General features: G+C 41.8%; 1 protein-coding gene across 2 annotated transcripts in view; it reads left to right on the top strand.

Annotated features, from left to right (window-relative positions):
* Nucleotides 1-14,671, top strand: part of USP34 (ubiquitin specific peptidase 34) — a 133,325-nt gene that overhangs the window by 12,866 nt on the left and 105,788 nt on the right. For both annotated transcript variants that reach the window (XM_054987582.1, XM_054987579.1), the window contains exons 2-5: nt 3,607-3,694; nt 6,881-7,313; nt 11,178-11,228; nt 14,362-14,511. In XM_054987582.1, the coding sequence (XP_054843557.1) occupies nt 3,607-3,694; nt 6,881-7,313; nt 11,178-11,228; nt 14,362-14,511 (722 nt within the window). The remainder of the gene's footprint in view (nt 1-3,606; nt 3,695-6,880; nt 7,314-11,177; nt 11,229-14,361; nt 14,512-14,671) is intronic.

Here is a 14,671-nt window from a genome sequence, read left to right as displayed (position 1 = left end):
AAATGTGTTTATTTACTCTATGGCATTGTATATGGAAATGTTCTTGAAATTGACTGTACTAGTCTCACATTATATAATCTGCCTTGAGTCTCAGTGAGAAATAATACAGCAGAGTTCACAGACCCTGATCAACCTGTGGGCATTCTTGCAATTTTGGGAATAGCTAGTGGGTACCACCACAGAATGGCAGCTATAGACTTGTAGCCCAGTCAGTGACAAATTGGCTGCTGTTGGTGGGCTCTAAACCAAGCATCCTGTAATGGAAACAGCAGTTTCCGAACAGGTCTGCCCCGAAGGCATGCAGGTGATGTCTTCTGGGTTCTTGTGAATTACCTCCTGTTCCAGTAAGGCACAGAAAACTAGGATTGTTTTTGGAAAAGACAAGAGATAGTTTGAGGGAGAAGAAAGTGGGCACCGGGAAACACATTGACAGGTACCATAGCACCCATAAGTGCCATGTAGGAAATAACTGTTATAAATCATCTTGTCCATTGTAGTTTAGTGTCATAGTCTCTCTGTTTGTATCATCTTTAGAGGTATGAATGCCTGAGAAACGGTTTATATTGTTGTGTTTTTTGAGGGCTTTCTACTCAGTTTTTTCCAATAGAGAACATGTGAAAATTTGGGGAGCTCTAGAAAAAAACTCCTATGAAGTATTGTCTTTTGGAATGAGTGAAATGCTTCTGCTTTTCTCATAAGACAAGAAGCCAGCCCCAAAATTTAAGACCCAAACTAATTTCTCAGCCATCAAAGTTTCATATTTTAATGACCATGTTGTCTAATTGTTCCTACCACAAAACCAAATTCATAGAATCATAGGGTTGGAAGGGACCCCTAGGGTCGTCTTGTCCAACCCCCTGCTCAGTGCAGGAAATTCACAGCTACCTCCCTCCCAACTTCCCCATTGACTCACTCCATGCCCAGAAGATGGCAAAACTCCTTCAGTATCCCTAGCCAAACTGGCCTGTGGAAAATTTCTTCCTGACCCCAAGGTAGCGATCGGCATTACCCTGGGCATGTAAAAAGGCCATGAGAACTAAGCACTGATGTAACCATTCTGCCCTCTCCCTCATGATCTGCCCAAGTTCACAGAATGAGCATTGCTGTCAGATGTCTATCTAGCCTCTGCTTAAAATCTTCCAAAGAAGTAGAGCCCACCACTTCCTGAGGAAGCCTGTTCCACTGAGGGACTGCTTTGTTGGGAAATTCTTCCTAATGTTTAGCCAAAAGCTCTTTTGTTTTAATTTTCTTGGAATTTTATTGAAGCTATTGATATCAATAGTGTTGTAGTACATAAATAAAGGTAATCCCTGGTTGTCAGCAGCACAATGATAAGCTAGCTTAATTTCTCCCAGAATTCTTATAATTCCATTATTGTTTTAAAAAGTTCCGTTTGAATGAATATTGGGACCAGTATAGAAAACAATTGACCAAGAAATAGTTTCATCCTCCTCCACTGGGTAGTGTAAAATTAATTCGTCCAAATTTATTTCTATGTGAAGTTTTGTTTGTCTCTGCAGGTCCCCAGATCCCAAGCATAGCCTTTTAGTGGTCAAAGACATCCCCTTCCTCATTTTTTTCACCAGTGGAAGAGCTGGTTAGACCCCACCTCCCTTTGTACTGAACATACTAGGCAATACAATTAAATTTCTAGGTGCCATGGCAACTGAACACTGGAATTTGTCAAACCCTGATGTATACCATAAATATAAATAAATTTGGCAACAATTAATATGTGGTTAATGTTAATACATTATTGAAGAGTTCAGTGTTTGCAGTGTTATAGCTAAATATGCTGGTTATAGCTAAATATGCTACCTATTGTTATTATATGAGAGTGTTTCTGTCCAAAGAATACACTTTCTTTTATTACAGAAATCTCCCCTATTTTCAGTTTGTATTATTTGCTACCTTGCAGATGGCAACAATTAAGATACATGTGCTAAGGTAGCAAAGGGTGCAGCAGTTGCAACTCTTTTAAATATTGTATATATTTTTAATTTTTCTTAAAGAAAACCAAGACATTTAAACTTAAGTTCCAAGAATATGCCAAACAGTACAACTTTAATATGCTAATGTAGTTATAAATGATACATTTTAAGGTGTTAAATGAGCAAAATATATTTGGAAAGCAAGTATTGCGTATTTCAATTTTGTTTCCAAAATCTCATTTTTTTCTGGGAAAAAGTCCCCCCCCCCCCTTTATGGCTTCAGAATATATGGAAACCTCACATCTCTAACCATCTTACCATGAGGTTGTGTATGTCAAGATCCTTTGTACAGTGTTCTTCATCAGCAGATGTCTGTTAAAGAACTCTTTTATGGAAAAGGCTGTCTGAATTTGAATTTTGTATGTGGTGAAAATTATTTTACCTGTGGCAGGAGAGGTAAAATAACTTGAGAAAGTGGTGCAACGTATAGAACAAAATAAGCTTAAGAATTTCTTTAGCTGTTGTTCTTTCTTTGAAAGCCCTTCCATGCATAATGAAATCAGGAAAATAGTAATGTGTTATCTTCTCAGTTCTGTTAATTTACTGTTCTCATGGTTTATCCTTTTCATCACTTTTCTGAGGCAAGTAATTGCTGATGTCATCATAAGTTCTGACTGTTTGTGATAGTTATAATATAGAGGACTCTAAGGCATCCAGTGTTCTATATTCCATGTATTTCTGAATATTTTCTCCTTTGGGTTGCCATCTTAGCTCATCCAATCTAACATTGATTCAAAAAGCTGTAAAAGTTCAGGGACCGTGTAGTCCCTCTGCATTACATATGCTACTGCTGTACTTCCAAGGAACCTTTGCCAGTGTGACAGATCAGATCACTCTTCATACTTTTGCTTCAAGGCCAACGAGTTCTCTTCAGACTGCTCTTGTTTCACAGTTAATTGAACCGGTTCTTGCTTTTTAAATATAGCTTCATATGGGAGAAGGTGTTTCCTGAGCAGTTCCCACTGCCAGCCTCTAGGTGGTGGCTGGTGATCTCCTGAAATTACGGCTAATCTCCTGGTGATGATCAGTTCCCTGGAGAAAATATCTGCTTTGGAGGGTGGAGTCTATTGCATAATATCCTGATACCCCTCCTCTCCTTGAACGTTGCCATCTCCAGGATCCACCCCAAAATCTCTGGGAATTTCCCAACCTGAAGATGGCAACTCTAGTGGCCTGTGGTCATCTACCATTATTTACCCTGTAGGTGCACCTATTATCTTCCTGTGGACACTGATCTAGATTACATGGTTTAATGTTTTGGGTACGGGAGGGGTTTGGTGAGAAGATAGTCCTGCAGAATAGTTCGTTAGTGTCTGCATTCCACTCCTACTTTTTTCCTATGAGGAAATTCATCCAGGTACTGAATTGCCTGAATAGATTATTTTTAAATATTGCAATCCTTGTAATATAGTTAAGTGTTCTAAATGACTGTGGTGTTCAATTCGTTGGAAATAAAGATAGATAAAATGTTTTTAAAATGTAAATAACGCTGATCCCAACTTTTTCAGGGTTTATCTCTGAAATATTTAGAAAAAATGTATAATTTCTATACTAAAAGTAAAAGAAAATGAAAAGAATTTCCAATTCAGCACATTAATAACTTCTTTTTCTTTAGTATCAGACATTGAAGGTGGAGATGGATTGCAGCTCAGAAAGGATCATGCGCTTAAAGTTTTCGCTTATATCAACTCCTGGACACAAAGGTAAATTTCAATTTCTAAGTTTTATGATGCAGCTTTGGATATACATACATGTATAATCATGCTTTTATATGCTAAAATGTGTAGGAGGAAGTTTGAAAAATATTGTAGTATGCAGATAAGATGAACAGCATGGTGTAGAAGAGTCTACAGGTTCTAGCTACATCATGGAGAAGATAATCTGGTTATGTTTTGGTATAAATATATGGTAAATTTCCAATGAAATATGGGAATTGGCAAAACATAGCATGTTTTATAACTTTCATCTATAATTATAAAGCTTGTTAGGTCATATCAATTTGAGGAACAGCTTTTACTGTCACTGTCACAAAGGAAAAAGATCAGTGGTCATAATTTGTTTGTAAGGACTATATGCTCAGTGTGGTAGATTCAGACATAAAAGCAGCATTAAAATACAAAACAGAAACAGTTTAGGTTGAAAATCTTTTTGGCAAAGATTGTGATTGGTGGGAAAACTATTGCACTCTGACTACATAGTTGACCTCTGAGTTCATGGAAGGTTGTGCTTGTATAGAAAAAGCAGATGGTTCCAGTCCTGTATTCTAATAAATCTCCTGGAAAGTTGGATTTTCTGTACCTCCTGAGCAGGGCCCATTTGGTCCATAAACTCTTTAATGAGACATGCTAGAAAATTGGCTGGGTAAAGTCCTTTTAATAAAACAGCAGGGATGTTGCCGTTACTTTTGAGCATCATAGAAGAAAATCCCCTAGAATTGTTCTACCTGTATTTATTATGTGCTGTGATTTCAGCTCTGACTTTTTTGTAAGCTTCTTCATTGGTTTTGCTGAAAAGCGTGACAAGACAGTTTTGAAGATATTACTTAATCACCAGCAACTAAAGTTCCCTGTGCAAAGCTCCCATTATCTTTTGATTTGCTACTCAGTACATTTTAAGAGTAAAATGTCATCATGCTTGTTCAATATATAATTATTCACAATGGTTGTTATTAGTAATTATAAATATAATTCTCCTGATTATCCTGAGGACTTCAGCATGACGTGAGATCTTTTCCCCCAAGTTCTTTGTGCATCACAAAGAATTGAAAGAGGAAATGGGATCAGGTGCAAGAGAACTGCCCCCACCCCCAGCCTCTTCCAAATCAACTGTTTTGTGCAAAGTGAAGTGTTGTGTGCCTCTAAGAGAAGTAGTGTCAAGTTCTCTCCTCACACTAGACTTTGGAGAAAGTTGAAAATATTATGAGTTTTCCTTGTTTCTTTCCAGCTTTCTCCAGCATTGTGTAAAAATTGGTCAGAAACAGCGATGAATTCATGCAACCTTTGATTTTGTCAGAGTACAACACAAAGTGAAAGCTCGACCCTTCCTCTGAATTGTCTGTGCATGCTGGAGGACTTGCCATCATCCTTGATGACAGTAACAGCCCTAAATACTGGCTGACATACATTTAGCCAAAACTGTGGGGCTTTGATGTTATCATTCTAAAATCATAGAATACGTTTTCAGATCTCTGGAATATATTTCAGAATATTTAACCTCTGTCATTCTGCTATATAAAAGGCTAACAGTGTTCCAGACAACTCACTTCCTACCCTGGTGCACCTCCAGAGGGTGCTTCCATAGAGGGAAGCACAGAAGAGGCAGCCTGTCCCTCCAAGAGTGCACTGTGGCAGGAAGCCCAGGCCAGGATTGGGAATGGAGCATGCAGCAATGCCTGCCCCTCGCCTTCTCCCAGCTTGGATCAGGAGTGGAGCAGGTGGCAGTGCCCGCCTCCTGCCTTCACCAAGCTAGATCAGGAGTGGAGCAGGTGAAAATGCCTGCCCCTCAACTTCACCCAGCTGGGATAAGGAGCGAAACGGGGCAATGCCTCCCCCCCCCCCAACACCTTCACCCAGCTAGGATCAGGAGCGGGGAAGGTGGCAATGCCTGCCGCCACCTTCACCCAGCTGGGATCAGGCATGGAGCAAGTGACAAGGCCCGCTCCCCTCCTTCACCCAGCAGAGATCAGGAGAGGAGCAGGTGACAATGCCTGCCCCCTTTCACCCAGCCGGGATCAGGCGTGGAGCAGGCAGCGATGCCAGCCCCCCTTCACCCAGTTGGGATCAGGAGCGGAGCAGGTGACAATGCCTGCCTCCTGCCTTCACCACGCTGGGATGCCCACCCCCCAACTTCACACAGCTGGAATCAGGAGTGGAGCAGGTGGCAATGCCTGCCCCCTCCTTTACCCAGCTGGGATCAGAAGCGGAAAAGGTGGCAATGCCCTCCTCCACCTTCACCCAGCTGGGATCAGACACAGAGAAGGTGGCAAGGCCCGCCCCCCGCCTTCACTCAGCAGAGATCAGGAGCAGGTGGCAATGCCCACCCCCCTTTCACCCAGTCGGGATCAGGAGCGGAGAAGGCGACAATGCCAGCCCCCTTTCACCCAGCGGGGATCTGGAGTGGAGAAGGTGGTACTGCCGCCCACTCTCTTAACCCTGCTGGAATCAGGCATGAAGCAGGTTGCAATTCCCTCCCCCACCCTTCACCCATGCACGATCAGTTGTGGAGCAGCAGCAATGCCTACCCCCTTCACCCGACCAGAATGAGGCATGAAGCGAGAGGCAATGCCTACCCCCTTCACCTGGCTGGGATCAGTAGCGGAGCAGGTGGCAATGCCCACCCCCCTTTCACCCAGTCGGGATCAGGAGCGGAGAAGGCAACAATGTCAGCCCCCCTTCACCCAGCGGGGATCTGGAGTGGAGAAGGTGGTACTGCCACTCACTCTCTTAACCCTGCTGGAATCAGGCATGAAGCAGGTTGCAATTCCCTCCCCCACTCTTCACCCGGGCACGATCAGTTGTGGAGCAGCAGCAATGCCTACCCCCTTCACCCGACCAGAATGAAGCGTGGAGCGGGAGGCAATGCCTACCCTCTTCACCTGGCTGGGATCAGTAGCAGAGCAGGTGGCAGTGACTGCCCTCTGCCTTCGCCTGGGCAGGAGGAGGAGGCAATGCCTGCCTGCCTGCTCTTCCCCTTTCTAGAGCCTGTTGTATTTTTTCCCACAACAGGCTTTGTTACTAGTTTGGTATATTTCTTTCCATCACGGACTGTGAAAAATAATTAAGTAATCCATAATTGTCTGTCTGAATTAGTACTTGATAATCTTCTTGTTCTCTGGAAAATTTCAGTTTAATACAATATCTTAAATACTTTTTTTAAAAAATAAAAAACAGGCAATGTCTCTGCTGCTTCAAGGAGTATAAGCATTTGGAGATCTTCAACCAAGTTGTGTGCGCGCTTATAAATTTAGTGATTGCCCAAGTTCAAGCTCTTCGGGACCAGCTGTGTAAACATTGCACTATTAATATAGACTCAGCATGGCAAGATGAGAATAATCCATCTGATGAGCCACTGAATGTAGAAAGAGAATCTCATGGAGATGGAGGAGAAGAAGAAAATGGGGAACAACACAAATCCATAGAGAAGAAGTTAGACTCTGGAAGAACTTGTATCCTGACAGATGAGGAATCCACAAAAGGCACTGATGTGTTTAGCGTATGGAGCACTGAGGAGAAGGAAAAACTTCTGCTTTGTGTAGCAAAAATCTTTCAGATCCAGTTTCCTCTATATACTGCTTACAAGCATAACACTCATCCCACAATAGAGGTATGTATTAAACTAATTCCTAAGTAATTTATTATCCTTTTTTAAGAAATGGAAGCAAAAATAAACTTTGGTTTCTGACTTTCATTAAACTTGACAATACATAACCATACTAAGATGAATAATTGTCACTTAAATTGTATTTCAATGTGTAGAATTTTTTTTCTGTGGTACTTCCTAACAAATTTGCAAAAAGGTCCAAATTGGAAAGATAATGAGTTGAAGAGCTGTAGTGGGGTTAAAAGTTACATATATATAGTTCCACAAACATGCAAGTGTGGATGTATGGAAATATACGTCTTTACTGTAATATTTAATTTAAGGTGGTTTTTCTAAAGGAAAATACAATTTCTCATGCAGAAATATCTGCATTGAATTCTCATCAACTGTTTAGGCTTAGTGATTTTGAATGCCAAATCATTATTTTAAGAAGATCAAGGAAGGTTAAAATATATGAAAACTGAAATTCTCAAGAAACTGTTAAGAGCCTGAAGGCAGCTGTATTGTCCTTTTTTTTTTTTTTATAATAGTTTTTTATTTTCAATATCTAACATACAACTACTACATACATACATACCCTACAAAACAGTAACTACAAAAGACTACAATAGCACAAGGGGTAGGAAAGAAGAGAGAAAAAAGAGAGAGGGAGGGAGGGGTGGAGAAAAGGGGAAGGTACCCTACAAACACTAAACACTAAACACTACATTTCTGTTTTCCCTTCATACTGCCATTATTCAAAAGTTAAAGCTTTATATTATATTGATGGAGTGGTTGACCTTACTAAATGCAAATTACAATTTAATTTCAAGTTAGATTTTTCTTCCCCTCCTGGGTCCCGGACGGAGTTCTCTCTGCGCAACTGCAGCCGCAGTGCTCGTTTCCTCCCCCTCCCCCTCAGGCTTCTCCTTTTCGTCTAGCTTGGTGCACTGGAATTCTGGGTTCCTGTCCTCAAAATCCCTTAGTTGATCTTCTGATAATATCTTAAAGGCTTGATCTTTATGGGTGAACCAGATTCCTTCTGGAAATAACCATTTGTACTTTATTCCACGTTCTCTCAGAAGAGCTGCGAACTTTTTATACTTAAAACGTCTTTTCCGGACTAGAAATGGGACGTCTTTCAATATCTTAATTTTATTGCCCAAAAAGTCCAAATCCGCATTATATGAATTGTATAGGATAGTGTCCCGGATCCTCTTAGATGAAAAATCGATGATGATCTCGCGCGGCAACTGACGCTTCATTGCATACTTTGTAGTAGCCCGACGGGCTTCCAAAATGGCGCTTTTAACTTCTTCTTTAGTTGCCCTCGCGGGTATCGCCAATAGTTCCGAGACAAGACCCCGTAAGTCCTCGTTTTCCTCCTCTTTCACATTCTGGAGGCGCAAAATTGTCTGTGTTCGTTCCACTTGTAGCCCGATCAACTGATTCTCCACCAGTTTAAGCTCTTTATTCGTAGCCTTCACGAGTGACGCACTTTCCCGAGCAGACTTCTCTGCCCCCCCCGCTGCTTCCTTGATGGTTTTCACTTCGCTCTCAATTAAGCCCACCCTTTGATCTGTTTCATTCAGCTTGTCAACAAAGGGTTTTATAGCTTCACCAACTGCCCTCCGTACAATTTCCTCCAGCGATTCTCCCTTTAAGGCAGCCGAAACTGACTTGCCAAGGGCAGGACTTTGTTTTTTTGTTGCCATTTTGGGGGGGGGCGCCAACCAAATTTTGAGACTCAGCAAAGGGGAAGAGTGAGCCTTCTTAGCTTCAGATCTCACCTCTCCTTCACGTACGCTTGTAATAACAGAAGGAATTCGCTTACTTGTAGGCTCTCGCCTAGTTCTGCTCTTTGCCGTTTCTCATGGCCCGGCAGCACTCGAGGCGCCGCGCACGTCCGCCGGCCTCCGTAGGGACAAACGGGCAATTAACCCCCCGCATCGATTCCGGGGGGCTCTTCCCGCAGCGTCCCGGACCCAGCCTCCCTCACTGGGAGTTTTGGGGGCTAATCTTCGCAGATCAGCCGCCCGGACAGGGTGCTCGGCCGCTTCCTCTCGAGCCAGCGAAGAGGAGCGTCCGACATGGCGGAGAAAACGAAACCGAATCCGGCAGCTGTATTGTCCTTTACATCCCAAAATGGGATCTATAAATTAATCTGTAACAGATTATAATTAATTGCTGCCTTTTTAATTACAAGTAATGATTGAATTTATGGGCCTAACAGCATGGCTGGGAAAAACTCTCCAAGCGTATAAGGGTATGTGTTGATCCTTTTACTTTGCAATTGCCCTCTCCAGCCCAGGTGCTTCTTTGCTGAGATTCACACATTTGCCAGCACTTGGGTGGCTTGAAGTAAATTTCTTGTTTTCCTTGTGATCATTCCACCTAGCCCCAGCCATGCTGTGGAAGAGTTGAAAATTGCATTGCAGCTGTTGGGTAGGCAATTATGATGAAAGGTTGAAGAGAACCACTTTCTCTTTCCCACAATTAAGTATAGGCATTTATTGAGACCAGTGTATTTGGCTGGAGCAACTTCTACATGCTGTATTAGGCAGAGAGATGGTGATTGGCCCAAGACTACACAGTGAACTTTGAATGAGAACCTGAGCCCAGATCTTCCAATCCAAATTTGACTTATCTGTCCATTGTATCATGTGGCTTGGTGAGACTGAATTTGGGTAAATCATCATCAGCCCTCCTTGTAGGCCTCCTCTCTTAAGCCATCAGGAGCCATACTCAGTAAGTCTGTTTCTTGGAGTTTTATCCATATACTTTTTGCTACATAAGAATTTTATACAAGAAAAATTGCCCCCCTCTATTCTTGTGAAATTTTCAGCATCATGAAACTAGGCCAAATTGTGTGTCAGTTACTATGGCATATGTGCTTCCATTGTGGGTTACACATGTACTGCGTCTCAGTTACCAACGATAAACTATTAATACATTCATGCATTATATCAGCTTCTACATTTCTCTCATGCAAGTACTTCTTGGCAAATGCTAATAGGGATCCAACCGAATAGATTCTTGTGAAAAACACGGCTCAAGTCAATTGTTTCATTAATATAAGTAACAGTAATATTAACAAATTATAAGTTAGGGCTGCAAAAGGCTATTTGTCAGTGATATGGGCAGCTGTAATGAAACCCAAATTATTAGTTGGTTCAGTATACTTTCTAATTCATGATTTCTTGTTGTTTTCAGTAGCTAGTCTGGTTGAATGCTTGACAGCCAGATCTCATTGGCTCAAGCCACAGTAATACTGGCAGCAGCCTATGCTGCTTCAATTTTAGCATAGTCTTGTTTCTGAAAGGCAGACAGAAATCAGCATGCTACACATCTTTTTCCAGCCAAGTCAACCCCCCTCCTTCCCTCTTCCTCCCAGACCTTGTTACTGGGTCAGTGTTTGTTCATTCTGGTGAGACCCACTGGGTGCCACATAACAAGGCTGGTACATGATCTCACGCCTGACAGAGCAGCTCACTTGCTTTTGTGTAACTCAGTTGTGTCAAGCCTGGGATGTGGTTGGGTCCTAGTGCAGTGCATTAAGGGATTAATCTGTCTTCATGACGAAAACTAGAGCCATTGTGCTGGATCTTATGAGCCATGCTTATTGAATTGGTTTGTTCATGTGTTGTATCAATCAAAATATGACATTGTTTTCTTGATGTCCAAGCAAATATGATTTAATATAGGAAAAAGTGGTAGAAAATAGCAGTACTATCATGGTTTTATTGTTAATGTATTTTATATGTACACACATGCCAAATTTAGTTGCCTTATAGAGTGTTTTCCATGGTAATTATTTTTTTCTGGTATGTATATTTTGGTTTTCTTCTCAGTTACATTCATACAGTAAAATTCTTTTTTTCTTAACAGGATATTTCTGCACAAGAAAGCAATATATTAGGGGCATTCTGTGATATGAATGTAAGTCTTCTTGGATTATAAACTGATGTGTGCAACTTATAAAATACGTATGGTTCTTTATTCAAGTAGTTTGGAGTGGTTTATAATATGCTAAATCATAAATATAAAATAACTCATTAAAACTTCTATTCGGCCTTTCCTTGACCTGTACTTGAGATCTCCATGCTAGCTTCACCTAGCCACCAAAGCCAGTACAATTTGAAATATTTTACAACAGTCGTGAAACATTCATGGACTTTTAAGTGTCCAGAGAAAGGGAACATTACAGTGTTCTCTGAAGACAAGTCTTACTTGCTTTTGTAAATTATATTAGCCATACAAATGGACATATTTGATGGTTGTCCCACAATTTGTTTTGCTCACCCCAGCAAGTTAGCAAGGGAGGAGGAGGTAATCTTTTAGAGCATTGTTGAGAATGGCTTCCTATGCTTCCTGTTTCAGTGCTGTGGAATTGATTGAACCAGGGAGTGATGGCAATAATATTGTCTCCCATTTTGCTGCCCAAGCCGACATCATATGGTCCTGAAAAGTTCCATGCTGGTGTCACAGTTTGGTAAACTTTGTGATTACCAAATTAATTTTTTTCACTAGCATGACAAGTTCTTGACAATCTTATTTTTGTACTTCTTAAAAAGAAAAGTCAGCCTACTGTGAATCTTGTGCAAACCTGTGTAGCATCTGTGCACAGTAGGGAATTAGAATTATACTCACAAAATTCATCCCCTGAGCCCACCTTAAATCTGTACACCAATTGAATACATTGGGCTTTGTGTGCATAAGATGGTGTCCAACATTTAGATGTCAGATCATGTGGGCATGCATGATCCTAGTCTTCTGCTGTTTGTTGGCTTTATACATACCTGTTTATGACTGTGGGCTTCCATGCATGGCTGGTGGCTACATTCAGCAAGAAGGATCACAGTCTTGTGTAGGATTGCACTATGTGGTTCAAAAGGTAGGGTAACATCATGAAAACAAATATCTTTTGTCATACAATTTGTATTGCTTATACTGGCCTTACATTGCAGTAGGGATATGTGATTCAGGATTTAGGTTTTAATACTGAATTTTACCTGCTTTGATAAGATTTGGTATTACCAAAGCACATTCAGTATTACCAAAGTGATTCAGTAATACCAAGCCTAAGTTTACCAAAGCGCTTCAGAAAGCTTCAGTTAATATTGGGAGCTGTGGCAGCAAGAATCACTGCTTCCTGCCTGTTTCCAGTGAGAAATGCAGTTTGGGGCTTTCTGGGGGCCTGGAGGGGGGTCCTTTTTGGACCAAATTTTCAAATTTGTTGGTTACGTACTCCTAACTGTCCTCTAATGACTCCTCAAATTGGACTTTAGGGGGGCTCCCCCAAAGAAGGAACCCATAGCCATCTCCAATCTCCATTATTCTCTATAGGGAAAACAGTAGGGGGTATCCAGGGGGATGGGGATGGCATTTTGCAAAATAAATCTACAAAATTTTCAGTGGACATAACCCTGACTATCCTTTAATCCCCCACCTATGTTTCATGAAGATTGACTCTTGGGGGCCATTTGATAGGCCCCCCAAAGAAGGTTCCCCCAGCCATACCATATGTTTCTATTGTGGGGAAAATCTCATTACTACTGCAGAAACATGTGGATCATGGCTTCCCATGTGGCCAGTCTCCCTGAAACTTGGGGGAGGGGTGCTTTAGAGGATAGTTAGGAGTAGGTCTCCCGCAAATTTGGTGGATTTTGGACCTTGGGGAGCCATTTCATGCCTCCCTCAAAGAAGGTGCCCCCAGCTACCCCCCATCTCCAGTATTCCCTATGGAGAAAACTAGGAGCACTATCTACGGGAGCTATCTAGAGGAGCAATGTAGGGGTCTGGGGTGGCATTTTGCAAGCAAAATCCACCCAAGTTGGAGCGGACTTAGTCCTAACTGTCTTCTGAAGACCTCCTACGTTTCAGGGAGATTGGACCCTTGGGGGGGCATGATGCATGTGTTTCTGCAGTGGGATTCATTTATCCCCACAATAGAAACTAATGGAGAGTGGCTGGTCAGCCAGCTCAGGGGGGGCTGGGTTTTTGGGGAGGGGGCCTTCATTTTGGTTCTGTTGGGCTGTCTGGTGTGGAGATTGTAACTGAGAGTGCTTTTGGCCATGGCAGCCATGATCTATGTGTTTCTGCAGTTGGAGTCAGTTTTTTCCCACAATAGAAAAAATGAGGTGAAGTCCAATCTTCATTAATCTTGGGGGGTCTTTAGAAGACACTCAGGGGTATGTCCACTGAAATTTTGTAGATTTCTTTTGCAAAATGTGAAGCCCCCCCCCAAACCTAGTGCACCCCAACCCCCCCCCCCCCCATGTAGGCTGACCAGCTGCTCTCCATTAGTTTCTGTTGTGGGGAAAATGGATTCTGCTGGATATTACTTGCAAAATACCACCCTTCCCCCTATTTAGCTCCCCTAGATAGTTCCATCTGTTATCTACCCTAGTTTTCCCTATAGGGAATAATGGAGATTGGAGGTGGATAAGGGCACCACCTTTGGGGGGGCTATAAAATGGCCCCCCAAAGTACAATCTTCATGAAACTTGAGGAATCTTGAGAGGACAGTCAGGGGTATGTTCCCTGAAAATTTTGTAGATTTGTTTTGTAAAATGCCAGCCCCGTTCCCCTGAAGAGCCCCTCGTTTTCCCTATAGAGAATAATGGAAATTGATACTGATTTTGGATTTGGGTTATTCTGATTTTTTTCTCTCTTCGGTATTACAAAGCAGAAATACCGAATCTTTTTTCTGTGCACACCTCTACATTGCAGTACAGACTGATGGCCCAAGAGTTCATGGAGAGTTGAAAGTCAGGTAAACATTGGATGCGAACCTGATCCCATCAGTTGACACCTGTGTACCGTTGTGCACTGAGCCCAAACTTTTGAGGGTTGTTGGATAGGTTAAAATTAATACTTACATTTTCAGCCTAAAATTCAGAAGGAAGTCACTAATGTCACTGAAATGGCTGGCAAATGTTCATAGAAAGAACCTGCAGTCACCTGATATTTCAGTATAATCTATTGAAAGAATTATTAAGATGCAGCTGTTTGGATGAGAAAATATGTGTATAGGTGTTTTTAAATGTTTTTCAAATTATTCATTCCCTAGGATGTAGAAGTACCATTGCACTTGCTTCGCTATGTTTGCTTGTTTTGTGGAAAAAATGGCCTTTCCCTCATGAAGGACTGTTTTGAATATGGAACCCCTGAAACATTACCTTTTCTCATAGCACATGCGTTTATCACTGTGGTCTCTAATGTGAGTATGCTTTCAGGTTTTTGTAACTTCCTGCCATGAATGCAGTATATGTAGCCTGAAGTCATGGTTTATGGCAAGGGGCTCACTGTGCACTGCTAACTTACTTTTTATTTTTTATTTATATTATTTATAGTCTGCCTTTCTCATTGAAACTCAAGGC

The sequence above is a fragment of the Eublepharis macularius genome, chromosome 1, assembly GCF_028583425.1.
Source record: "Eublepharis macularius isolate TG4126 chromosome 1, MPM_Emac_v1.0, whole genome shotgun sequence".
NCBI lineage: Eukaryota > Metazoa > Chordata > Lepidosauria > Squamata > Eublepharidae > Eublepharis > Eublepharis macularius.
Note: the sequence above shows the minus strand (reverse complement) of the source record. Positions and strands in the feature narration are given on the sequence as shown.